The sequence below is a fragment of the Mchenga conophoros genome, linkage group LG12 (assembly GCF_057382185.1).
Source record: "Mchenga conophoros isolate Kocher_MC1m ecotype Shallow Benthic linkage group LG12, M_conophoros_male_GT1.1, whole genome shotgun sequence".
Lineage (NCBI taxonomy): Eukaryota > Metazoa > Chordata > Actinopteri > Cichliformes > Cichlidae > Mchenga > Mchenga conophoros.
This window is the reverse complement of record NC_140537.1, coordinates 26,662,536-26,689,902: the sequence shown is the minus strand read 5'-3', so window position 1 is coordinate 26,689,902 and position 27,367 is coordinate 26,662,536. Positions and strand designations below refer to the sequence as shown.

Sequence of the window (27,367 nt, the reverse complement as noted above, 5' to 3'; positions counted from 1 at the left end):
GTCTAACTGTTCATCTGTTGCTCAACACTTTATTATGGAAAGACATGCAGGGCAGAAAAAGAAGCAGCTTATATATAATGCATGTTGACTTCTTTGCTAAAGGCACCTTGAGGTGTTGCTTTTGGTTTGGGTTATGGTGAATATTCTACCTGTGTTCACCGCTTTACTGTGCAGCACATAAGAAGAAATCTGACTAGTTGTTGTATGCTAGTTACAGTCTGTTAGTTACACCATGTGTCTGCAGTGTTTACACATGCAAAGTGGCAGTTTTAAGATGAAGCTTAAATTCACCTCTGTATGTATGTCTGTGTATGTGACTGTATTTCTTCCAGTGGTGGGTTTGAGTGTCTTATATCCAAGCACAAACTTCCAGTTATAAAATTAAGCCAATGTAGAAGTGCCAAGAACTGCAGATGGCAACTAATGGCTATTTGAAGTAGGTGCCAAAAGTGAATCAGTCGCCATAGACTCTCGTGGTAAAATGCCCACATTTAGTTAGTGCAGAAATGAAACATTTTGACAGTTTAGCACAAAAATCAGTTATGGTCTCTACAGATGTTTTCCCCCCTTCAGAAGTTTCTTTTTTCCTGTTTCCTGGCTAAATCGTATTAAGACTTAAAGTTCGGCATCATTGTGGGCGTCTTCTGTCCATTCGATGGAGTCAGGAAACATTCTGTTTTAGTTAACACCTTGCTAAGTAAGCTTGCACCAGCACCAGGTGATAATGCCACAGCTCTGCCTTCTTGTTCCAATATGGCCACGTCTGGATCGAAACAAAAACTTAAGATGAACACGCGCAAAGTACCAAAATGGGTGCTCCAAAAGTCCACACAGCTGATATCACAGTAGCTACATCCTTTTTTTTTTTTAAATATCCTATCTATGGCTCTTCCTGTCTGCTTCAGAATTTAATATGTCAGCGTTTTAGGACTAAAAAGACTCTAAATGTCCAGTCATATTTGTCTTCTTTCATTTCCAGAAGACCCAAATCTGCTTCTTTATTCTACCAAAAATGGGACTCTTTCATTGCCGTCATTGGCTGTCTCTAAACGTCACTTGAATCTTGCTATATCTGAACAGAAGTCGTGTCCAGTTATTCCAGCTACCAGTCATGCCTGGGCTACTCACTTCCAAGTCAACACACTTTTATGTCATCCTTATGCTACATGCCCAAAAATGTGTTCTCCCTGATCCCCTATGCCTATTTGTTTAGTATACTCAAGGTCAAAAAGGGATAAACACACACACACACACACACACACACACACACACACACACACACACACACACACACACACACACACACACACACACACACAGCAAATGGGCGTTTAAAAAGAAAGAAAAGAGAAGGGCTTGTTGAATACTTAGGAATACATCCTTCCTTTATTCTGATGAACTGTGTGGTTAAAGCTGTTAACCACGGAGTTCTTTTAAATTACAACAGTACTAGTTTTTTAACGGTGGTGGACAGGTTGAAACACGTGTGCACTGTACAGAGAAGCTGCGTGTTAACTTCTTCGTGCACCAAATGATGCAGTACCTACAGTTGATAATGTAGTTGTGGGCCCTGATGAGTAAAATGGTAGATGGCTTTTGATAGTTTCAATTTAGTGATTATTATAAGAAAAGCCACAAGTTTAAACAGAGAAAGCCCTGTGGGATTAGACTAATCAGCAAACACTGAAGCACTGTGCATTAACAGAAGCAAGGAAGTGAAACAGTGCACGCAAAAAAAAGTAGCAGAGCCCTACTGTAGGAGGCCAAGCCTTCCAAGGCAACCCGAACACATCAAGTTCAGTGCAGTATATTACCACATGTCACATCTTTACTGTCTCACTCATAAAATGAGGTTGCGTGTGTGAATGTTTAAGGTTGGATGATTAATCAGTTTAAAATTTTAAGATTTTGCCACATTCATTAAGTCCAAACTCAGTCGGTGTTCACTTCAGTTTGAGCAAAGATTATGAAAAGCGCGGCTTTGGTCAACAAGAGCTGTCCAACAGAAGCTAAAAACTTTTAAAATCTTTCAGGAGGTTTATTAGATGTTGTCTGCAGCTGTTTTTCTCTCCATATCTTTGAGAGTCTCTCACTAAACCTGGTTTCGGCAGCATATGACTGAAATGCCCTTTGGTTGACTGCTACGACTTTCTGTCTATTAAGTCAGCTTCTGCCTGGGCCCCTTGTTGCCCCCCCCACCCACACCTGCAGATGTTGTGGTGGAGGCTAGCCGGCAGAAGTGGTTACCCTTGCGAGACAGGTTATAGGGTCAAAAACGCTCATTAATATGCGCCTCGCTCTCTACCGGATGAGCCTGTCCCCCTCCACCAACGCCACTGATTTATTTATTTTTCGTGTTAATTGTACTTAAAGAAATCCCCTTTAAGTATAATAAATAAATAAATAAACACTTTTGTTTTCACTACACTTATGATGTTTGTTAAGTTAATGAATAATCATGTTGTTTGTGTATCGTGTTTTAAAACGTGAGTGATACACTGGGGGGGAAAAAACGGAAGGACCATTAAAATAGGTCACGTGTAAGTACACAAACACACGGATGAAAATACAGGCAGCGTGGCTGATTGAGAGATTTTCTAACCGTACTTCCTCAGTCAGGGCCTCATTCACCTTCTGTCTGACTGACTAATTACTGTTTCCATTCATAAAATACTTGAGTTGCCATCATCCATATCAGTGGAGGTTAGAACGCAGTTTCTCCTTTCTCTCTGCTCGCCTCTGCTGTAGGAAACAATTTCCTGAAATTTACTTAAAATGTGTACACTCGCTGCGTTTTCTCCCATTAACTGAATGGTAACCGATTGTCCTTTGAAAAGGTCTCTGGTGGAAGCACATCATGGCTTGGGGTGATTTCTTTAAAAGCTTATTTACAGACTTCCGGATTTGGCTGAAAGAGAAATGTGTGACTTCTGAGTTTTCAGGGTTCTAGGATACTCTGGTTGATTGCCAGAGATTTTTTGCAGGCCCATGTAATCCAATTTGTGTGGTTACAGATCAAGCTCAGATGAAATCAGAGTTTTGAATGTTCTTTCTTAGTGTTTGAACTGTTTTTAAACTTTGAAGCAATTCAAAATGTGCTGTAACTGTTGTGCCATTTCCCATGTTTAGTGCTGCATGTCTTGCACAACCCTCCACATTATCCTGATCTAATTGCATTCCTATATCTTGCTCTCGTTATTTGCTCCTCTGGCTTTTTTCGTTCTTTTCTTCCATGCTTCATCCATTCATTTCTCTTACCCGCCTTCTTTTTCTGTTCCGCAGTGATTCTCATCCACTCTGGTTACTGCAATGAATGGTAACACTATCCATCCAGCCAACACCACAACAGCAGCAGGCCAAGGTGTGGCAGTTGCCCAAAAAGGCTGGACGGAATTCTGCGAGCTGCATGCCATCGCCGCAGCCCAGGAGCTGGCCCGGCACTACCGGAGTTTTGCAAGAGAGCGACCACACCATGATGTGCTTCCACCAGAGACCTTTTCAAAGCAATTTACTGACCTCTTCCAGCAACACTTCTGCTGCGAGGTCGACAAAGACGGCACGCCACTGGGTCAGAACACAAGCTCTGCCGCCTCCGGTAGCGCTCCCTCATCGTCTCCAGTGGTCCTTCGTCCTCAGCCTGTAATCACTCGAGTGCGGACTTTGCCTCGGGTGCAGGACTATCGGGAGACTGGCAGACCAAATGGAGGAGCTGCTCCACTGACTGCGTCACCGAAAGTGGAGCCGGTGGTGTTGAGCCGGGAGCAGGAGCTGCCACTGAGATGCGCTGCGGGAAACTCCTTTTCAGGATCTCGCACAATTGGCAGCGGGACACTGGTGATTCATAGCCATAGCAACGAGGAGATCTCTGGCACAGATCATCGCCAGGTATCTGAACGGTACTCTTCTGACTCTTTAACCTCGAACCCTGAAAACTCAGAAGTCACACATTTCTCTTTCAGCCAAATCCGGAAGTCTGTAAATAAGCTTTTAAAGAAATCACCCCAAGCCAGTCCGCGCTCATCCCGGGACCTTACCCCTAGGAACCCCACCACCACCAACAGTAATCTTCCAAATAATGGTGACAGAGTGGGTGCAGTTTCCTCCATCAGCGAAGAGGTGTCATCCTCTTCTTCCCACTCCTCCGAAGCCACACCCACAGCTGCTTCACACCGTCCTGGAATGAAGGAGCTGATCATGGCTCCTTTCAATAGGTTTCGTAGTAAAAGGCAGAGGCGATCCGAGGCGAGCGGCTGCTGTAAAGAGGGCCAGTTGAGGTACTTTCTGGTGGACGAAACTGTTTCAGACTCACAGCCCCGCTGGCAGCGTTGCCACCTGCTGGTCAGGAGGATCAGAGACATTCAAGGAGGAAGAGGAGCAGGGGAAAGTTACCAGTTAGAGCTCTATGATCCTCCAAAGGTAAAAACACAAGCTTTGGCACACTTTATATTCATCGTACACGCGATTCACTAAACTCTAACAGCTCAGCTGTGGTTTCACATGATAATATGTGGGCATTTCTTTGAAAACAGTTCACAGCAGGTGAAAAGTATTCATTTTTATTTTTAAATAGCTTTCTGTACAAAATTTGACTCCTGGGGTTTCTATCTGAAACAGCTTCATGACTTTTGCTTACAAAGAGAAAGATAGAGAAAGATTTGTCTTGACATCCTTATCAGTGGACTGGTGTTTCATGTAGGTTTAGCTGATCTCACAATCGTTTACCGTGGTCTTTCTTTATCTGCCACATTGCAGAGAAATCATACAGACTAAATCATTAATGCTGCTATGTGTAAGTATTTTATTTTGAAAGCTCCACTACTGGTAACCAGCTAGCCCCGGCCTAGCCCCATCTCACGTGTACACAACTACTCATGTGATCACGAGTTAAACTAAATATGCGAAAGAAGTATCATTTATATCATGAATTGTAAAACCCTTGCATGATCTTCTGGCCTGATTGCTCGCCTCTAGTTGCATGCATGAAGTGTAAGAATGGTACCGATGGCACTATTCTCAATTTTTTAAAGTTTATTTAGTCAGGCTAGTATGAATATCTTTATCTGCCTTTATTATAATTTGGAAAAGACAAAAGAGTATGAGTTGTTAGTAAAATAATTCTTTAGTTGCGCACTTTTTATAGTTTTCTTTTGGTCTCTATTGGACATAAAAGTCATCAAAGTGTGTGAGGAGTGTTTAAGTCAAGAGGTTACAGAAATACTGTTTAGCTTGTCAGGCAACTAAATATATAAAATTATGCCATGATGTTGCAAATTAAAGGAGATTGCAAATCATTTACTTTCTTTCTCGGAACACCAGACTAGAGTTTTTTTGCCTGAAAAGTCACGGTGTAACCCCTCCTGTCACCTCATATCCTCCTATATTCAAACAAATAGAATTTAGCTATGCTAGTCTGCAGCTTTTGTTAACTGTGTATGGAAAGAGACTAGTCATGCACTACAAGTGCATCCTCAGTACTTTATAGATTTGAGCGAGAAAGAAAGAAAACAAAAAATATATTTTCAGAAATGTTGAAGAAGTCAATTCAAAATATTGTCTACTGATCTACACACATCACGATTTATCTTCTTGATGCTTAGTTTGATTGCAACAAGCAGATGTTCATGAAAACCACTGATCGTTTTCTGTTGCTGCTGTTCTCAGTACAGGAGAGCTTTGCAGAGTTTCACTGGATTGTGTCTGCCGCTTTTGCAGATGTGCATGTGTTGTTTTTTTGTTTTTTTTTTAAATAACCTCTTCTCAGAACTGCTCACACTGTGACATGTTACAGCTGACAGGTTTGTCATCTTGTGTTTCATATCTATGCATGGTAGGTCACTAGATCTGTTTGTGTCAATAGGATGGAAACCCACATTTGCCTTTAAAGGGCTGGGTAAAGTTTGCCAAGCAGTGTCACATACTCTTAAGTTAACGCACACACAAAAACAAGCGCACACACATTAAGGCACAAAGTCATTTCCTGTTTCCAGCTGTTTAGTTGCAGGGGTTTCCCCCCCTCCTTCAAATCATCTCTTTTCTCTGCCTGTGTTTGTTTTTGTTTGCATAAATGGTATTTTTACTGCCTCTAAGAAGCTCCTTTTAGTGAATAGTTTGCCACATGACAAACAAGACGAAAACTGTGATGACATTTAGCTTTGCCTCAAAAAAAAAACGTCTTGTCTTACTGGCGGTTTGCATTTCACCTTTACTTCTGGTGATTCAGTGGCATCTAGAGGGAGTGTTTTGATGATAAACACAAAGCTTTTTTGTTAACCAAACTGAAAACACAAACTGAAAAGATATTAGTCATATACTCACAGCTTAGTTTAAAGGAGGGCATGAGCTTCAGGTTCACTCATGCTTTCCATGCACAATAGGGTCATCACAGTTCATAGATGATTTGTTTCACACTGGTACCCTTTAAAGATTATCCTAACTGGTTTACCCTTTAACCTAGTTAAAGAAGTGGAAATTAAGTTGCTAGTCATATGAGATAGATTTAATCAGTCCGTACTTCATTGACTATTGTTACTTATCCCTTTATTAATATACAAACTTATACAGGGCATTTCTATAGCTCAGAAATATAGCTCAATATTTTCTTGCTGTGACATTTTCACTCGATTACATCAACAAATCTGCAACATTCATGTCTTCTTTTAATCCTTGGTGAGTAGATACACCTCCCACACTGTTTCCTGTTTGCTTGGGGTTTTCTGCAGCCAGTCACAACTTTTCTCCTTACACGAAGCAACCATGACATTAAAGCCGATGATCTAACATTAGTTAACTTACCCAAATGCCAGTAAAACAGCTCTGACCCTGTCAGGGTTGTGCAATGACCTGATACCTGCAGGGTTGGATTGAGCTTGTTCACAATAATCCCACAGATGGTTGGTCAGATTGGAGTCTGGGGTCTGAACAGTTTTGGTTTGAATATAGTAGAGAGTTTTAGTAAATAATTAAAAATAATGCTTATATAGCTTCAAAAATTATTTACGTTTTATCAAAGTACAGTTCAGATTAACTGTTAGGTCTATGACATCACTAACCGAACTGTAGCTGCAGCAAGTGGCAGGTAGATGTAAACAAGCAAGGTGGAAACTTAGATGGATAACAACCCTCAAACCAGCAGTACTTTGAACTGTATGCGATCCATATGTTGGCTGCAACAGAGTAAACTGGCATATAACCACTGAAGAGGAGTAGTAGGTAGCCATGTTCAGCACATGCATGTTCATGTTAACCTGCAAGTAAAGAAAGAAGAAGGCTGCTGCTAGCACTGCAAACATTAGTGCCTCACATAGCAAACTAATCTGATAATGTGCGTGAAAGTGACACATGTCAACAAGCTTTCTGACTTTTGGATTAGTCAACTATTATTATTTATTAGTAGTAGTATTTCTTCCCATTTTATCAACCAGTAAATAAGTTGCCAGTATTATCCCTTCTGTATTGTACAGTGTATTTCCAGGGGTGTTGGTCTGCCACGATGTGTAGGTGGGTGGTGATGGATGATAGGACTAAGATGATTAGTTTTATTCACTAAAGTTGTCAGTAGTTTAAATGCAATGCCTGACTGGTGTATTACTTCTTAATTAACACTTGTTAATGCCAAGTGGCAATTGTAACTTGGAAACATGACATCAGTTGTTGCTGTAAGCTCTTCGCAGCACAGCAGGATGTATTTCTTTCTTTCTTTTTCTCTTTCTCTTTTTCTCTCTCTCCTCGCATGCTTAGCTCCCCCCACAAGGCCTCATGGCATTAAACCCTGCAATATTTCCAGATGGGGCCAGCTGTGAGGCTGCATGTAGTTGCACACTTAGCCCCTAAACCAGTGATCAGAGCAGGTCGAATGCTGTCCTGGGCCCTGCCATCTATAAGGTGGCAGGGCCCAGTAAGCAGAGTTTAGTCTCTTTAGGGTGTGTGCAAGTGTGCATTCAGACACACATAAAGGTCCATGAGAGAGACATTGCATGCATGTGCATGTGTCTGAAGGCGTATGTGTGTCTGTAGAGTTTTATATTTAGCAGCCCTCGAGTCCTCAGCCGCTTACAGCCCTAACCATGTGTGTGAGGTAATTCAGTTGATTTCAGAGCCAAAGTCGTGCATGTGTGCACGTGCTTGCGTGTTTATTTAGAATGGGAAGACATTGGCAGGATTTGCCTGGCTGTTTGCAATTTTGCTTTAATGCACTGGTGCTCTGAATACGCTCTCTCTTAATGTGTGTGTGTGCGTGTGTGTGTGTGTGTGTGCATGTGTGATCTTGGAAGGCAGATAGATAAGGGCCTGAGAATGACCTTAAAAGGAAGGAGAGCTGTGGACTAGCATTCTCACATTTAATGTACACATGAAAAACTTGTGCATTAATTGCCGTAACAGTTATTTAAACACACCAAGCTGGAATGCGTTGAGGTTGCTATTAGTACAGTTTCCCTATTCTGAATGAAAATTGGGGTTTTTCACATCTGTAGGCAATGTGTCAGTGTGTGAGCATGCACGCCTGCACACATCACACATATCTTAGCTGCACAGAACATAATAATCCTTGAGCAAAGTACGCATGCATTTTTATTTATATCTTTATGTGTGAGAAACAGAAGTAATATCAGTGAGCTCATTTAGCACAAAGGCGCAAGCTGCATGGAAACTGATAATGAGTTTGCGTGAGAAAGCAGCAGGCAACAGCACAGTTGTCAGTTGCTTAGTATTAGCCTGAAAAGGCAATAAACCAGTAAGATGATACCCCGTAAGATTTTATGCAACACATTAGGTTGTCTGTGAGTATTGTTGTTTTAGTAGGTTGACTTTAAAAGCAAAAACATGCTAAAGGCAACAGTCAGCTAGGTTACTTCTGGGAAAGATGCAGTCACTTTTCAGCCAAGTCCTAACAAATGTCTGTTTTGTCCTATAATTATATTTAAAACTGAGGGCAGTTTCACTTCTGCATAATCTGAAGTGTTAGCCCATATTTAGGCCTGAAATAGATTTTAAGCATGCAGCTGCTATAGGTACTGTGTGGAAGATTAAAGCCTCGATTACACCGTGAGTACTCCATCCGTGTCCGTGTCTGCAGCATGGAGTATAATCAAGGAAAAGTGAGATCCCAGAAGTGCAGTTTTAAGGAACTGATCTGTGAATGCAGTTTATCTGATGGCAACACAATAAAGAACATTTTGTATCACATCATTTTATATCTCTGTACAGCTGTGGGAGTTTCCTCGGTGATTGCAAAGTGAATATATTATACTGTTTTAATATTCTACAGAAAAATAATGTCAAATATTGGTCATAAATTGCACACATTTATAGTAGAGTTGAAACACTTTACTGGGTTTCATATTAAAATTGATGAGTAACATAGAATGTGCATTTTTAGTGTTTAAAAAAAGGGCAACAAGAGAGATAATATATCTCTATATCTTTATCCTTCCATCATCAGCAGCTTGTCAAAATTAATAACTTGGTTTCATGTTTAAAGTATATCACAGCATCTGATCTCCTTCTTCAGATGGTTATCATACTGTGAAAATGTTATAACCTGTCATCCTCTAACCTAACAGTGCACTAAAATTACGATAGCGTTCTAGTTAAGGAACTTAACGCAACTTTCTGTTGCTGCTTTCTCCTGCTTAGTTTGCTTGCTTTGGTCAAATTAGTAGCAATAGAATAATTGCTTTCATTTTTTAGGCTTGCAAGCTGCTGCTTGCTGAACCACCACTTTCTGTGTGAACTATGTGAGTCACTGATGTCTCATCTAATGTGCACTCAAGTCCTGCCCAGTGTGTACTGGGATAGACTCCAGCACCCCCGCAATGTTAGTTGGATGAACTGCAGTTCTTCAAATGGCCACTTGAGGCATGCTCCAAAAAGCAAGATGTCCAACCATCGATTATTAACTGCCTTGAACAAATAACAATTCTGGTTTCTGTGGATGGCTTCCCCCTTTCTAAAGACCTCTATAGGGTTGAATTTTTATGTGTGACTCGTCCAACATGAGACCGGAATAGGGGGCGTGGCTACTTGGAATCCTAGGTGTGCAAACAAATTACTAACAGGGTGGCTTGAAAAGGCAGAGTTAAAATGACACCATAGTGGCTACGTCCAATTTTTACACTGCTGCCAATTTAGAGTCAGTTAGCCTATTAGCCTTGTCTTAGGTCCATAGGAATAAGTCAAGTCTTTTATTTGTGAGGGTACACATAGCTGTGAAATTTTCTATAGTGTAAAAAAACAAAGTTAAGACAATGTAACTCTTGATATATTGCAGAAGTGAAAATTGTTATGTCAGCTGAAAAGAGAAGCAGTCTCCAAATTCTCATTTCGCCTCGGTATTCAACGCTGGAACTTCATGTTACAAGTTAATTTAAATTATTTATTGTGATGAAGTGTTTTATTGTGAGGTTTTGTGTGTATGTTTGACATAATTCGTTTAGCTTTTCTTTGCTTTGATTGTTTCTGTACCGCTAAGGCTGTTTATTCAATAGCGATTCCTACTTTTCCTTTTATCTGATGTTCAGTAGTCAAGGTTACAGACAAGGTTTGTGTCTTGCCAGGAAAATCGTGGCTCTGTCTTCCAGAGAGAGTTCCCACAGACTGCTACAGTCTGATATGTTTACTCAGACCTCCTGTAGACTTCATCTTAATCATACGCCTCTCATCTCATCCCATCTCATCTCAGCTGCGCATATGTGCGTGCTTGTCCATTCGCATGTGTTTGTTCCAGCTCTTCTAATCTTTCCCACATGCTCTTGTTTCATGCTTGTGTGTACACGTGCATGCATGATGTATATTGTTGATTTTCGAGCAGGTCCTTCGCTGTCTTAGTGTGTTTGTATATTCGCACACATACTTTTATGTGTGTGAGCATGTATCGTACAAGCTTCTTTTTTGCCTCCCATTTAATATGTCATGCTTTATCATGAAGCTGCAGCAAAAAGTCTGAAGTAGAACTTTCAAAAATGGATCTTCTGAGTCAAACATGGATTTTTTCCACAACGATCAACAGAATCAAATGCTTTCTTATATGCATTAGATGCTGTTTTCTTTGAGTGAACATTCACTGCTTTTTTTCCCTCTGCACTTTCTTACTGACAGTAAGAGAGGAGTTTGCAGCATCAGTGGAAAATAGTTTTCAAAGAGACTCTGGTGTCCATCTGTTCTGTGTTACTTGTTGTAATTCAGTCTCTCATATGGCAACATGCAGCGTTAATTTGGCTTGGCTCGTTGCATACCACAACTAAAGCCCTAAACACATGGGCCCCAGTCAGCTGTCCGAGAAACAGAATGAAACCAGGCGAGAGAGACGCAGGAAACACAACAGGAGGAGACATGAGAAAGACAGACTGACGGTTAGGCTGAAATCAAAAAAATATCAGAATTTATCAAAGTTAATTTTCCCTCGTGAAAAGTCTTCTCTAGTTTTGCCCATTTTATCCATATCGAATCATTTAAAAATGCATGTTTTCTCACATTGAGACATGCATATTTTTAAAAGTTTGCCTCTGTGGTTTCTGCTGCTAAGCCGGCACAATCAAAGTGAATCAAATTTTATTTGTGCTGTTCCAAGCTTTTGCAAATGGCATTTCAAAGGCTCAACATCAGTGCGTTTTTCCATAAATAATGTCCTACTTCGTGAGGATCACATGCACAGTGCTGAGGCTTTACTGGAACTACAATATTTCTCTGCTACAAACCCTTTTTTTATGTTTCTAGTATGCGGATGACATCGGATGACTACTTGTTTACACTAATTTAGAAACAAAGTCGATTTCAGCTTTCTCAGAAAATGCAAACCAGACTTAAGCGCATCAGTAAAGAAATAGATTGATTACGTGATCTAGAAAAATCTTTAGGTTTTATGTATTCTAGTAAACTGAATAAGTTTGGGTTTGGGAGTTTGGGCAAAAAAAGACTGCCTGTAAGACAATACCCAGCTGATTGTATAACAATAATGTTTTTCCATTGTCTGGCCAAACATTTAGTCAGTCGATTCTCAAATCAAATAGCAGATTAATCAATAATGGAAATATTACCCTAGCAAAGTGAAATGCAATATGTCTTTTCTTCCAAGAGAAGCACAATGATCAGTCTGTCACCATTCACAACAGTATTTAGAACAGCAGAGATTGTCTCTCTTCAGAAATAGTTTCCTTCTTACTCAGAACTGTCTTCATATCTCACCCACAAAGTTGTATCTTTTCTGCTTTCCAGGGATCGAGTTTCATGAAATCTTCAAATGATGCCTTCAAGTAACTGAGTCATGTAATATGTGTGGGTGCGCTTGCATTTTTGACTATTCACCAAAGGTGTGCTTACCACATGTATTTAGGTGCAAACTTTCAGGTAACGAATCCATTTGGTGGATCGAGACAGATGAAACAGACTCGAGACTAAACGTTCATGTTCGTGTTTGTGGCGTTAAAGGCAACAAGGTTTGAAGAGGACAAAGGTTCTTCTCACATGCCTCAACTCGTCCTCGCTTCCTCTAATTTTACATCATCTGATCTCATCCAGCCCACAGGGATCTGAGGGATGTTTTGAAAGAAAGAAATTAGGATAGTTAGAGCTCTGCAAAGACCTTAAACATCTAGCCAGTTGGCTTTGAGCATGTGTGGTTGGTTGGAATAATAAATGTTTTGAAATGTAATGGCCGCGCATAGTGACTGTGAAGTGAAGGAAAAACTGTTTTGCTGGATGAGTTTTTTGATGTCTTTCTTTTCTTTAATAAGAGTTGTATGTGGCGCTACTGTGGATTTGATTGGAGGGTTATATAGAGATTAGAGCAGGATTTTTAAAATGGCTTAAAGTCAAAGTGGGGGGAAAAAAGATAGTCATAAGTTTTCGGCTTACATTACATTCTGTCTGTGACCATTCGGGTAGATGATTGATGGCTGGCCTTTGTGCGGGTGAGAGTGTGAAAGACAGCAAACCCACACATTCTCAGGTTACTAAGTGAATAATGCCATGAAGTTGTGGTCAAAGGTTTATATACCCACATCATGGGCATGAATGTCGTGGTAATTTTTGGGCTCTTAATGATTTATCCCCATCCAAAGTTGTGTTTCTTAATGTTTACAGGCCTCCCAAATACTGCACAGACTTTTTTAATGACCTCAGTGAACTGCTGTCTGTGATCTGTGTTGATTTTGACTGTGTAATTATTGCTGGGGATTTTAACATTCATGTGGACAACCCTCAGGACAAAGGGACTAAAGACCTGAGTAACACTCTGGGCAACTTTGGGCTGACTCAGCATGTAACAGAGGCCACACATAATAGAGGACACACTCTTGACCTACTGATCTCCAAAGGCCTGAGCATTTCAAAGGTTACTGTGTCTGATGTGGGCCTGTCTGATCATTACTGTGTTTTCTTTGAAAGTAAAATCTCAGCCCACACAAATATATCAACAACAGTGATCACAAAACGGTGTATAACTGAACACAGTAGTGCAATTTTTAACCAGGTCTTCCCATTAACACCTGACCTGCCCAGAGGGTCAGTCAATGAGCTCGTCAATAGCTTCAATGCTAACATGTTAAATGTAATGGACACTATTGCTCCCATTAAGGTGAAGGTTATCTCTGGAAGGAAAAAGTCTCCATGGAGAAACTCCACACTGGTGAAAAATGAAAAAAGAGAGTGTAGGAAAGCTGAGCGCAGATGGAGAAAAACAAACCTCCAGGTTCATTATGACATTTATAAAGAGAAACTTCACAATTATAATTTACAACTGAGGAATGCAAGGAGGTCCTACTTCTCTGACATCATCACTAAAAACAGCCATAATGCTCGGGTCTTATTTTCTACAGTTGACAGGCTAACAAACCCTCCTGTGTCAGTGGCAGCTGAACTTCATTCGACCATGGCCTGCAATGACTTTGCCAAATTCTTCACTGAAAAAATCCAAAAAATTAGACAAGCAATTGGTACATCAACAGCAGATCCAGGATATGTACTGTGTCCACCAAAAAACTGTTTAAACACCATGAAACAGTTTCAACCTATTAACAGCAAAGACCTGAAGGACATCTTAGGTCAACTGAACTCCTCCTCCTGCTGTTTAGATGTCCTGCCAACAAGTTTTTTCAAAAAGGTCTCAAAGACTTTAGAGTCAGACCTATTACAGATCGTCAACTTTTCTTTATTATCAGGTGTGTTTCCAGGATCACTTAAAACTGCTGTAATCAAACCTATACTGAAAAAGGACAATCTTGACAAGACACAAATGAACAACTACAGGCCGATCTCAAATCTCCCGTTTTTAAGTAAGATCATTGAAAAAGCAGTTTCTCAACAGCTCAGTTACTTCTTAAAACAGAATAATTGCTACGATGCCTTCCAGTCAGGTTTTAGACAGAACCACAGCACTGAAACCGCTCTGACCAAAGTGTTTAATGACATATGTCTGAATACAGACAGTGGAAAAACGTCAGTCCTAGTTTTACTGGATCTCAGTGCAGCATTTGATACAGTTGACCACAACATATTACTCAAACGACTGGAGAACTGGACAGGTCTTTCAGGAACTGTACTAAACTGGTTCAAAACATACGTAGAAAACAGGAAATACTTTGTATCAATAGGTAACTTCACATCTGAGCAGACAAGTATCACATGTGGAGTTCCCCAAGGTTCCATCTTGGGACCCCTTCTGTTTAACATCTACATGCTCCCACTGGCACAGATTATAAACAACAACAAAATAAACTATCACAGCTATGCAGATGACACACAAATATATATCACAATGTCACCAGGAGACCGAGGCCCTGTACAGGCTCTTGGTAAATGCATTGAGGAAATCAATGACTGGTTGTGCCACAATTTTCTCCAGCTAAACAAAAACAAAACTGAGGTAATAGTCTTTGGCGCCAAAGAAAAACGATTACAGGTCACCAGAGAACTTCAATCTATACATCTAAAAACCACAAACCAGGCGAGAAATTTGGGTGTAGTGATGGATGCAGACCTAAACTTAGAAAAACACATTAAGACAATAACAAAGTCAGCTTACTATCACCTCAAGAATATATCAAGGATAAAAGATCTGATGACTCAACAGGACCTGGAAAAACTAGTCCATGCATTCATCTTTAGTAGGCTTGATTACTGTAACAGCATCTTTACAGGTCTACCTAAAAAATCAGTCAGACAACTACAGCTCATTCAGAACTCTGCTGCTCGAGTCCTCACTAAGACCAAAAAAGTGGACCACATCAGTCCAGCTCTGAGGTCCTTACACTGGCTGCCTGTCCGTCAGAGGATAGACTTTAAAGTTCTGATGCTGGCCTATAAAGCTCTGAATGGTTTAGGACCAAAATACATCAATGACCTCCTGACCCAGTATGAACCATCCAGATCCCTCAGGTCATCTGGATCCGGTCTTTTATCAGTTCCCAGAGTCAGAACCAGACACGGAGAAGCTGCATTCAGCTTTTATGCTCCTTATATCTGGAACAAACTCCCAGAAAGCCTCAGATCAGCTGAAACACTCAGTTTATTTAAATCCAGGTTGAAGACTCACCTGTTCTCAGCTGCATTTGAATAAAGCACCAAATCCACACTTTTAAGCTTAAATTTCAAAACTTACATTTAACTACTGATTTTATCTACTGTTCTGATTTTATCTGTTTTGATTTTATATACTGTTGTTTGTTTGTTTGTTAATTAGTTAGTTAGTTTATTTGCTTGTTTTAATCAATTTTAAATCATGCTTTTTATTTGTTCTTGTTTCTAATGTCTCTGTAAAGCACTTTGAATCACCTTGTTGTTGAATTGTGCTATACAAATAAACTTGCCTTGCCTTGCCTTATGCGATCTATTCTTTTTTGCTTGGACAGCATCAATAACAGCTCTAAAAAACAAACATTGGGTGCACAAGTTTGAAATTATTTTACTAAAAGGAGGATGCCACTATAGCTCAATTGAGTGCACTGGAGACTTCTAAACCAAAGGCTAGAATCTGTATTGCTGGCTAAACGATTGGTGCCATTCCCCACATTGTCTCCCTACTTATCCGTGCACTGTCATGTCAAACAAAGGCTAAAATGTCCAACTGTTAATATTTAAAAAAAAATGTATAAAATAAAGTAGAGTTGAAAAAAATACCCAGGTAGCCTGCCCAAAAGTTATTTGTGATGGAAAACTGGATTTCTATTGCTTTTTTCCCTCTGGCAGTATTCAAAGATTCTTTATTTTGATTGATTTGCTGCAGTTGTATTTACTTTCGATGTCCCATTTTTTTGCTGGCTTTCTTGTTTGATCTTTGCCAGTCTCTAACACTACATTTTGTGTTTTGTGTAACCGTTTTCCATTGTTCATGTACCAAGCCAGCAGCCAACACTCCAACAAAATCCAACTTCATGAAGTTTTCAACTTTCATTAATTACTGAAACTGCTTTAGAGGCGAGTCAGTTGATTTTCGTGTTGAATTTGAGTCATATGTTTATTTTTTTAATCATTTGTATTCAAACGGGAAGAAAGTAAATGTTAAAATATCCGCCCAAAGCACAGCTCTACATAATTCAACAGGCTAAAGCCTGCACAAGGGCTGAATACTTCTACTTCAGCTCTTGCTGACCAAATGAAGTCTTGCTGGTTATCCCTACCTAAAAACAAACATTTCACAAAGCACCTGGACTTAACATCAGATGCATTAAAAGCAGCTGACAGAGGCTGGAAGCTTCAGCAAGTTATGTGGATCGGTTATTATATGACATCACCTGGAAGTCCTGTGTGGAGCTTATTGAAATCAGTTTCTTGTGGAGTTTCAAAGAGTTGGATTTAAAGGTTTGCTGGCAAGGTGAGGTGCTGAATTATGGCTGAGTTCACTAGTGTTGAAAGTAAAGTCATGGGAAAGTGCAGTGAAGTGCTTGGACAAAACTAGTCACAAAATTGCCTCTGTATGTTGTCACAGTGGGAGCCGAAGTGGCAGTGCTATGAAGTGATACAGCAGGAGCATGAATTAGTGAGCATAATAAGCACGAAAGATTTCAAGTACATAGCCTGGTGATTAGAAAGTGAAAAGTGAGCACGGGGCGCTTGCTACTGTCAGTGTTAGTCATTCTTTACCAGAATGTCTCATTAGGCCATTTTCTCTGTGTGGTTAAACATAAGAGCTCCATTTGCCGGTGCTGGATTTCAGACAATTCCCCGTCCAGAGTCTTTTTTTAAATATATAATTTTAGATTTTGCGTCTTAATTAAAAAGTCTTCACAGACCAGTCTTGCATGAAAGTAGGCTTGAGGGATTAAGACTGAGTAGAAAACCAGTGTTCAGTAAGAACTGGCAGTAATGACTCCTGTCAGGAGCACATGAGGACTCATAGAAATCTTGCCAAGTACAAGCCCACAAATTTCCAAGAAAAGCACTTGGTGTTGATATATCTCAAGGCTTCAAAGGAGTAAAACCTCTCATAGGTTCTAGACTACAGACAATAGATCACTGGCAAATGTTCCTCTTCTTCAACTTGCCTCAACCGATCTAGATATGGGCAGAAAAAACAAAGGCACTTTTTAACCTTTAATTCTTTTTCCTCTGCATTGATGTCCTGTGATATGAATTATGTACAGATTTGTGATGGAAACACTCTTTAAGTTTATGTACCGGATCCATCTCAGTTGACGTGTTTATATGAACCTGTCTACCCACGCACTTCACAGCAGGAAGGAACAGCTGATCCTGTTTCCAGGGATGGCCATGACTTTCAAATATATTAGTCATTAAATTATGAAAACAAAAATGGGATCGCTTATGCAAGTATTTTTCATTTTAAATTAGCAACTTTTCATCTTCTGCCAATGCTTTGGATGATGTAAGGCGTTTCTTCTGCCAGAAAGTGGCAGTAATGCACTTACACGCTGTTTGAAAACCAATATTAAACAACCAAAATAGAGGACGGATGTGTTACTACCTACCAGGCGGCAGGTAAAGCAAGTGTGCTGCAGTGAGATTAGTACAAACAGAAGAAAGAAACAGCTCAAAAAGCCCTTAAGGGAAAAAAATTAACGAAATCGAGGCGCAGTGTACACAGCTGCAAGCAAAATTAGCACGTTTCACATCATTTTACTGCTATTTGTGGAAGAATAGTCAAATAGTTCCTGACTACTAACAATCAAATAGCATCTTTGCTTTAATTTCATATTTCTTGTACAGATGGATTACATATTAATGGGAATCCTGAACCCTTGCGAGGAGATGCTGGCATAGTTTAAGGAAGGCTAAATCAATACAGAGTTGTTCTGAAATATTTCTAGAAAGCCCTCGTTCAAAGGGCCAAAGAGTCACTGAATGGTTTGAGTACTGTGTGCATGACAATTGTGCTATGACCTTTGTAGTCCGCTTTGAGAGATTAGGCCTGTATTCTGACACTGCCTTCCACCTTCATCACCAAACCACCAAATGAGGGAATAGCTTACAAACATCGCTCCATCAGACTTTAGACTAGAAGAATCTCCGGCCCATAACTTTATTATGGTCATTTCTCCTTTAATTTGTCATTCAGCTTTAGTTATATGGAACGAGCACCGGCTATGTTTTCATTCGAGCGTTGCACTTTCAATAACATTTTAAGAAAATCTCCTGAAAACAATGCAGATGAATGTTTCCATCCACTGTTATGAGGAGTTGGTTTGTTAAACAGCTGGCTGCACTAATTCTCCAGCTGCCTGCCATTAAATTACAACAAGATGATATAATTAACAGGGAAATAGTTTAAGCCCACAAGCCATGGCAAACAATATGAACTCCTTCACCAAACTTTTGCATTAGTGTTTGTTTTGCATATTGATTTGAGGAGCATTGTGATGGCCTCATCTGTCCACACAGATCAGATGTTTCCATCTGCAGCTCGTTTTCATGTATTCAGTGCAGAACAGCCTTCAGTGAACATCTGAGTTATGTTTCAGTGTTTCCATAACTTTGTCATTAACAGTATCCGTAGGAGAGGATGAATGGAAACCCAGAAAAATAACTATGTAAGACCTGCGCAGAAAAATAGCCAGGAACTATTAGGAAATTTGCCTAATTATTCAGACAGGTTTCAAGAAAAAAAGGCAAAAATATGCCTCCTAAAACCACAAAACCAAACACATTTGTGCCTTTGGATGCTTGTCAAATAATAACCACATAATTTTCTGTAATTTTTTCCCACTATTCCTTGGTCTTTGGTAGAGGTCACCCATTACCATGAAGCCATTAAGCTGCAATCTAGAAAGTCCAGCTTGAGTCTAACAGACTTGTCTACCATCTGACTTGTGCAATGCATTTTACTAATGCATAGCAGTTATTCCTCCACATAGTTTTGCAGCATTTTTAAAAAGCCCAGAGTGAATATCTGCAATTAGAAAAGAAGCCAGCTAAGCAGCACAGACACTGGACTGACTCCTTTGAGGAGGATGTAGGCAAGTAGAAGTTGTAAAAGATCTCATGGCAGGTCAAGATTTTACTTCCAATAAGTTTTCCGGCATAACGGAATTCGCTTTCACCGGGAACTCTTGTTTCTCCTGTCAGCGTAAAATATGCAGCCTGTCAGGGGGATTCTTAATCTCACGAGTTATATTTCCTGGTTGAATAAAAGTTAACCTCACGAGCAGCTTGTAGGTTGTACCTGCAAAGAAAACAATCAGCGCTACCTTTCATAGCCTGCTCACTCTGTGACTGGAAAGGTTTAATAGTAAAATGATGCCATTTTAAATACTTGAATTAATCTTCTTTTTTTTTTATTGAGGCTTAAAAGGTTGCTTTTTAATACCTAAAAGAACACTGTAAAGCAGAAGCAGCTGAGCTGAGATATGGTGAAAACAAGAAAAAGTTCATGGCAGCAGGCAGCTTGTCACATCATTTTTATTTCTTTTTTCTTTTTTTTTGTTTGCATTAAGTCTAAAGGAGCCCAACATATTTCTCATGCAGAGTGGAAAAGTTCTCTCTCTCCTCTCTCACAGTGCTGAAAATGCACGTGTTTGCCTGTGTGTATTTCAGTGTGACAAAAATGTAGAGAAACATCTAAAGGAAGTAGAGTGGTTAGAGTCATGTGGTCAAGATGTTTGTCAGATCTCTTGCTGTGTCTTTCTAGTTCTGTCTTCTTCTGCACAAGGTCCTCTCATGCTGCGTTTATATGTCTTTGCTTGCATCAAAGAAAACTGCATATGTGTGACTCATGAAATGGCTACTATTTATTTGTTCATGCATTTTAAATGTGTTTTCCCCCCCTCGTGTTGTAAGCTCTTTGTTGGCCTCTGTTTTGTGTGTGTGTGTGTGTGCAACCTACAACCACAGTGCCAGCGCACATGACCTTGCTGAGTGGCGTGTGGAAAGCCCCCAAGCTGTGCAGCACCCTCACCCATCAGTTTTTTTTTGGCCTTTATTCATCTTCTTCATCAGATCCCATGCAGACCTGAACACACTTTCACACCTGCACACTTTCACAATCACCTGCAAAGGCTATTGTATTACCAAGAACAATTATGTCACGGTTTGAGTAAGCAAAATCGCAGCGATATTAGGCATGTGCATTTATCGAAGGTGGTTTGTTGTCACGGAAACGAACTGCATAGCAGTCGACAGAGGATGAAGTTCGTGTATAGTTGTTTTGCAAAATCAACTGGAAATGTTTAATGCAGCATGAGCATGAGCTGCAGACTAAGCACTGGCAGAAAGGATTGCACAAAGACAAGGCTGACCCCTTTTGTTTGGCCTTCCTCCACCCAAAATCATAATGCTGAACTCCTCAGACAGGAATTCAAAGGTCACATATTGCATGCTCTGTGATTTCCTTTAATTTTCTTTAGTGCAGTGCACTCAGCAGAGCACATCCCTCAACCGACACCATGTTTGTGTACTGCTTTAGCCGTGGCAATGCTATGCTCTAACCTGTACCCCCTACTTTTATAGTGCTGGGATTTTTCTACATCTTTACATAAAGGCACAATTGGAGCAGGTTTTTCCATGGTTGCCCTTTTCTTTTCTTTTTTTAGATCCACACAGTTGAAATGATTATGCAAAACTTTATTAAAATTTAGTTCAGCAAATATTGGAAACCATTATGTGTGAAAAATAAATATTATGACCTTAAAGAAGGACTTTCTTAGTCACAGGACTCTTTTGCATTATTTTTAGCTCAATGTATGCAATGATTTGGGGAATTAATCTGTTTCTGTCTGCTATAGTTATTTTGCACTTTTCTAATAATACCAGTTTTTGATCATTCACTTATCTGATTCCCACAAGGTCATTGTGAGAATCCTACATTTGCTAATTGTTCAGGTTGGCTGTGCTCTAAAATTGTTTCTCATTTACAAATTTTCTCAAGGCTGCAGACAAACTTCCTGTTCTTTATATGTGGCTATTGAGGGCTTTTTGTTAGTTTTTCTCTTTCAGTGTGAAAATCTTATCATTTTCCATATTTGGTTTTACTGTAGAACACTTTTGTGCAAACTCTGCAAAAAAAAAATTGCACACATATTTTTTTTTCTTCCAGCACCTTCAGACATGTAAAGCAGTGGTTCACAGATGGACCAGATGTGCCTTGGTGGTATTATGGCAATAATAGATTATTACTGCATTATATTAGATTACTGAATCAGTATATTGCATGCACCCATTTGCCTTTTAGGAATTATAAGATGCATCACGGGCCTCTGATTGGTAAATAAGGGAGATCATGAATCACTTTATTTTGTGTAGCCAAACACCAATGCAGTCTATCGTTTCATATTATACAGCATCTTTTGTTTCGTGGTGTCGCAAAATACCCTGTTTATGGCAATATTTTTTCATCTTTTGGATGGTAACCACGTGGATGCAGACACAGAGAATACCAGTGAGGATGAGGCAGAACAAGGTAGCTCCAAACAGGAGGACCAGTCAAAAAAAATCAAGGACCTTGTTCCTAAACGAGGGTCTACCTCTGTAGCATGGACATGGTTTGGCTATGAAAAGTCTGACATGGACTAGGAACCTTTTTTTTTTTTTTAAACGGACCAGGAAACTGCGCTATGCAAATTATGCCGCAAACCGGTCCCCACCACAGACTCAAACACGTCAAACCTCCTCTATCACCTACACAAGAATCGCGTGAAAGTATGGAGAGAGTTTACGGATGAGAAGCAAAAGAGAACTGTCAGGTGTTCAAAATGAACCTTAGACTCAAATGTTAGAACAGGCAGCATGCCATGTTATAAATGCTCAAAAAAATAAAATAAAATAAAAATCGCGGCCGTTACAACTTATATCTAAAAATATATAGTTTCATGCATCGGTCAAAACACTCGACCCCAGTGCACAACACCCAGCTGAATACGCTTCACACACGTTGAGTTGCCCGAGATTCACAGAATTTACAGAAAATGCACTATTTTGTGATATATGTGTTAGACATGAGATTTTGTGTGTATATATATATATACAGTGGGGCAAAAAAGTATTTAGTCAGCCACCGATTGTGCAAGTTTCCCCACTTAAAATGATGACAGAGGTCAGTAATTTGCACCAGAGGTACACTTCAACTGTGAGAGACAGAATGTGAAAAAAAAATCCATGAATCCACATGGTAGGATTTGTAAAGAATTTATTCGTAAATCAGGGTGGAAAATAAGTATTTGGTCACCTCAAACAAGGAAAATCTCTGGCTCTCACAGACCTGTAACGTCTTCTGTAAGAAGCTTTTCTGTCCCCCACTTGTTACCTGTATGAATGGCACCTGTTTGAACTCATCATCTGTATAAAAGACACCTGTCCACAGCCTCAAACGGTCAGACTCCAAACTCTGCCATGGCCAAGACCAAAGAGCTTTCGAAGGACACCAGGAAAAGTATTGTAGACCTGCACCAGACTGGGAAGAGTGAATCTACAATAGGCAAGCAGCTTGGTGTGAAAAAATCAACTGTGGGAGCAATCATCAGAAAATGGAAGACATACAAGACCACTGATAATCTCCCTCGATCTGGGGCTCCACGCAAGATCTCATCCCGTGGGGTCAAAATGATCATGAGAACGGTGAGCAAAGATCCCAGAACCACACGGGGGGACCTGGTGAATGACCTGCAGAGAGCTGGGACCAAAGTAACAAAGGTCACCATCAGTAACACACTACAACGGCAGGGAATCAAATCCCGCAGTGCCAGACGTGTACCGCTGCTGAAGCCAGTGCATGTCCAGGCCCGTCTGAAGTTTGCCAGAGAGCACATGGATGATACAGCAGAGGATTGGGAGAATGTCATGTGGTCAGATGAAACCAAAGTAGAACTTTTTGGTATAAACTCAACTCGTCGTGTTTGGAGGAAGAAGAATACTGAGTTGCATCCCAAGAACACCATACCTACTGTGAAGCATGGGGGTGGAAACATCATGCTATGGGGCTGTTTTTCTGCCAAGGGGACAGGACGACTGATCCGTGTTAAGGACAGAATGAATGGGGCCATGTATCGTGAGATTTTGAGCCAAAACCTCCTTCCATCAGTGAGAACTTTGAAGATGAAACAAGGCTGGGTCTTCCAACATGACAATGATCCAAAACACACCGCCCGGGCAACAAAGGAGTGGCTCCGTAAGAAGCATTTGAAAGTCCTGGAGTGGCCTAGCCAGTCTCCAGACCTCAACCCCATAGAAAATCTGTGGCGGGAGTTGAAAGTCCGTGTTGCTCGGCGACAGCCCCAAAACATCACTGCTCTCGAGAAGATCTGCATGGAGGAATGGGCCAAAATACCAGCTACTGTGTGTGCAAACCTGGTAAAGACCTATAGTAAACGTTTGACCTCTGTTATTGCCAACAAAGGTTATGTTACAAAGTATTGAGTTGTATTTTTGTTATTGACCAAATACTTATTTTCCACCCTGATTTACAAATAAATTCTTTACAAATCCTACCATGTGGATTCATGGATTTTTTTTTTCACATTCTGTCTCTCACAGTTGAAGTGTACCTCTGGTGCAAATTACTGACCTCTGTCATCATTTTAGGTGGGGGAACTTGCACAATTGGTGGCTGACTAAATACTTTTTTGCCCCACTGTATATATTGACCAGGAATGTGAACGAGAGTCGTACTAACTTAAACATGGTGCGATTCTCGTTAAAGAGGCTCTGTGAAACTAATCATTATTCTGAGAAAAACGTGGCCTGTTTCAAAAGACGAACTGAATCTGAATGATAAGCAACAAGTTTTTTGGATTGTGTAATATAGCAAAGAGGTGAGGTATATGTCAGATATACAAAGTTGCAACAGTACTGGAAAAAAAGGCTGCAAATTAGCTGCTACTGCTACTGACATGTATTATTGTACTTTAGAAATTGTTGCAAACCACTGCGCTAAACAACATCTTTGTCACTTCTACCTAAAGGAGCTTGAAGGCATGTGGGACTTTAATATAACTCGAATGTATTTTTCTCAGTTTTCCGAGGCTTGTCCAATTCCCTGATTAAACAATTTCATTAATAAGATTTATTTCCAAGTGTTATTTACTAACAAATTGTGGTATGTTTTCTAAGTATTCACATAGTAGAAAAAAAAGTCCGTAAAAATTGTTCAAACAGTACTAAAAATGTTTCTATATCTGCATCTTTTCTGTGCAGTCTACAAACACATTCAGGGCACGTGTATTGGCACTAAGTTATTAAATATTAATTGAGAAACTAATCTGCAGACTAATGACTTTTTGTCTCCTTCTCATTACAGTTTTTCCGTGAAGCATTAAATAGGAGTAACAAGTCCATGCGTACTTTACCCTCTCCTCATCACACTTTTCTCTCTCCACTCGGCTTATCCTGAGGCACATCTCCAACCCTGCAGATCTCCCTCCTCCCGATTCTTTCTGGACTACACTTCCCACTAGAGAGCCAAACACAACTAACATTTATTCATTATCTACCCCTCTGAATTTCACCTCAGAAAGCCTGGGACTCTTTTTTTTTCTTTTTTAAATCTTGTTGCAAACTGATATGATTTGTTAAATGAGCTGTAGCTTATAAACATTTAGAGCTTTCTCTGGTCCCAGCAAGACAGGAGTGATTAGTGCGGCTTGTGTCTGGGTCAAAGTTAAAGTTGAGTTTAATATGTTATTTTAGGATTTGCACACAGTTTTAAAACAGAAAACAAAAATGCACAGCAGAAAGGGAGTGAAGAAAAATGTGCTTCATGCTGGAGAGGATTACACTTTTCTCCACACATATGAACAGTTACTGGACCCAACACACCCTTAACTGACCATCACAAGTACACACACACACACCCATAACTGCCACAAGTACACATGTGGGTTAGTAGATCCTACACAAACAAGCAATTGTCCATTCAGTGCTGCATGAATTTGGTGCCTTTTTGTTGGTTTTTTTACAAATTTGTGCTCAGCCAGTAAAAAGCATAAACAGCATCGCGCTGCAAATAACGACACAACTACATGCATAGTTTATGGGTTAAGACTAAGAGCTGTGGGCCAGCTTTTCATTGTTATTTCATAGTCTGTTAGATTTCCAAAATGATACATCTCTTAACTTCTTTACTGAGAAAAGCGTGTCATGCAGGTGTGAAAATATTTTTGCAAGATTTTGCTCATTGATGCAAAACTGAATCAGTTAAAGTACTTGGAAACTCAGCTGCAGCAAAGCCCATGTAAGCGTGCGCAGTTTCACGTTCAGCTCACCACTACACCCAATCGCATAATCTATTTTCTGCTTCTCAGTAAGCAGATTTCACCATCGGAGCAAAGTCTCCAAAAAGGTGCTGCTTGGGAAAATTCATCTTGAATGGATTATTTTGTATTTATATTGTATAAAGAGATTTAAGTTTTACGCGATAAAGAGATTTAAGTTGGTCCCACTGGAACAGCGGTTAGGGCAATGACCTGGTAACAACTATTCACAGACATTTGTCTTTCCATTGAGAGTCTGGAAAAATATATTTCTATAGTTTATAGTTATTTTAAATACAGTTTTTGGGGGGCAAAAGGAAGATTAGTGGTTCAGTTTCCAGCTCTTCCACTCTTTGTGTCTAAGCGAACCCCAAACTTCGCTTGAGTGAGTCTGAGTGATGGATAAAAGCTCTTATCGCCTGTAGAATAAAGTGCTGTGTAAATCTGTGTGTATGTGTGTTTGGGTGAGTGTGGCTTTTAGTGTGAAAGCACTTGAAGTGGTTAAAAAAAGAAACAAAACAAAAGCGGTATATAAATATTGATCAATTTGCCATTTACCATAGTGACAGTAAAGAAATGGCTTTAAATAAGAAAAGGGACTCAGATTGGGATTTCTGTGACCCTGCTATATATCCCAGATTATAAGCAAGCCGTTCACACAAGTTTACACTGTAGGTTTTAGTGGAAAACCTGCAGAGATGATATTTATTCAGCTTAGTTTCACTTCATATTTTTTTCCATGATTATCCGTCAGTAGCTGCCCTGTGTTTAAGAACCACTCGTCGGCCCACTAAGACACCCCGAAAGTGGTGTCGCTGCCATGCATTTCTATTTAGGGTCATGAAGCCACTTTTGCCCTTTGGTTATCAATGCTGTGCAGGTCAGTTCATGGTGCTTCAAGCTTAAAAAAGGATGATTAATTTCCAAAGCAAGATGTATTTCCAAAAACTTCTGTGCCGCAAAGTATTTCATAGACCTCTCTGTCAGATGTTATTATTGGGAGTTTGTCTTTGGTCGAAAACAGTGCACGTTTTCGGTAGAAGAAAGATCCAATGAAAACTCTCAGTGGGTCTGAGGATTATCTTGAGTAACTGATACGTGATTTCTGTTTCAGTTGAGGTTTTAAAAAGTTGTGTTTTTTGTCAGAAGCACAAGAAAATGAAATGCCATATCCCTCCGCTGTGTTTCAGCGATGACAGAAGTCTCACTGGTGAATATCTCACATTTAAAGTGCTGCTGAGGGGTTTAAAAAATGGAGAAATCGGGAAAATGCTTCTCTGTGATTTGCATAAACACTGGCAGAATAAAGGCACATTATACAGCTATGCATGACCTATAACTGACAAACAGTTACTCAGAAGTGTTGACTTGTTTATATCATGTTATAGTATATTCTCGTGGCTCAAAGGCTTTAGGTTTTTTAAGCCTGTGTGTAAAAATGCATGTTGATGAGTTATGTTGTAACTCTCTGACTTTTCAAGCTCGCTGTCACAGGAGTCGTGTTTTCACAAACTCAGAAAGATGTTGCTCCTTTCTTCTTTTTTTCTGCTCTGTCAGACTTACTAATTGGTCTTTACTCGTGTGCAAAACCGCAGCTAATTCATTTACGAGGAACTGCACTAGGTTCTGTGAATCTTTAGTGCGCTGTCTTAACTTCTTCATATTTGCTTATATATCAGTATTTCTGAGAACTAAGCAAGGAGGGCAGCGCACAGTGAAGTGACACATTTATTCATTACAGA

The 27,367-nt window shown here is 40.0% G+C and overlaps 1 protein-coding gene across 4 annotated transcripts in view; it reads left to right on the top strand.

Annotated features, from left to right (window-relative positions):
* The window catches only part of sh2b3 (SH2B adaptor protein 3), a 73,582-nt gene that overhangs the window by 17,740 nt on the left and 28,475 nt on the right, over nucleotides 1-27,367 (top strand). For all 4 annotated transcript variants that reach the window (XM_085294868.1, XM_085294867.1, XM_085294870.1 and 1 more), the window contains exon 2: nucleotides 3,283-4,416. In XM_085294868.1, the coding sequence (XP_085150994.1) occupies nucleotides 3,310-4,416 (1,107 nt within the window). In that variant the 5' untranslated portion in view covers nucleotides 3,283-3,309. The remainder of the gene's footprint in view (nucleotides 1-3,282; nucleotides 4,417-27,367) is intronic.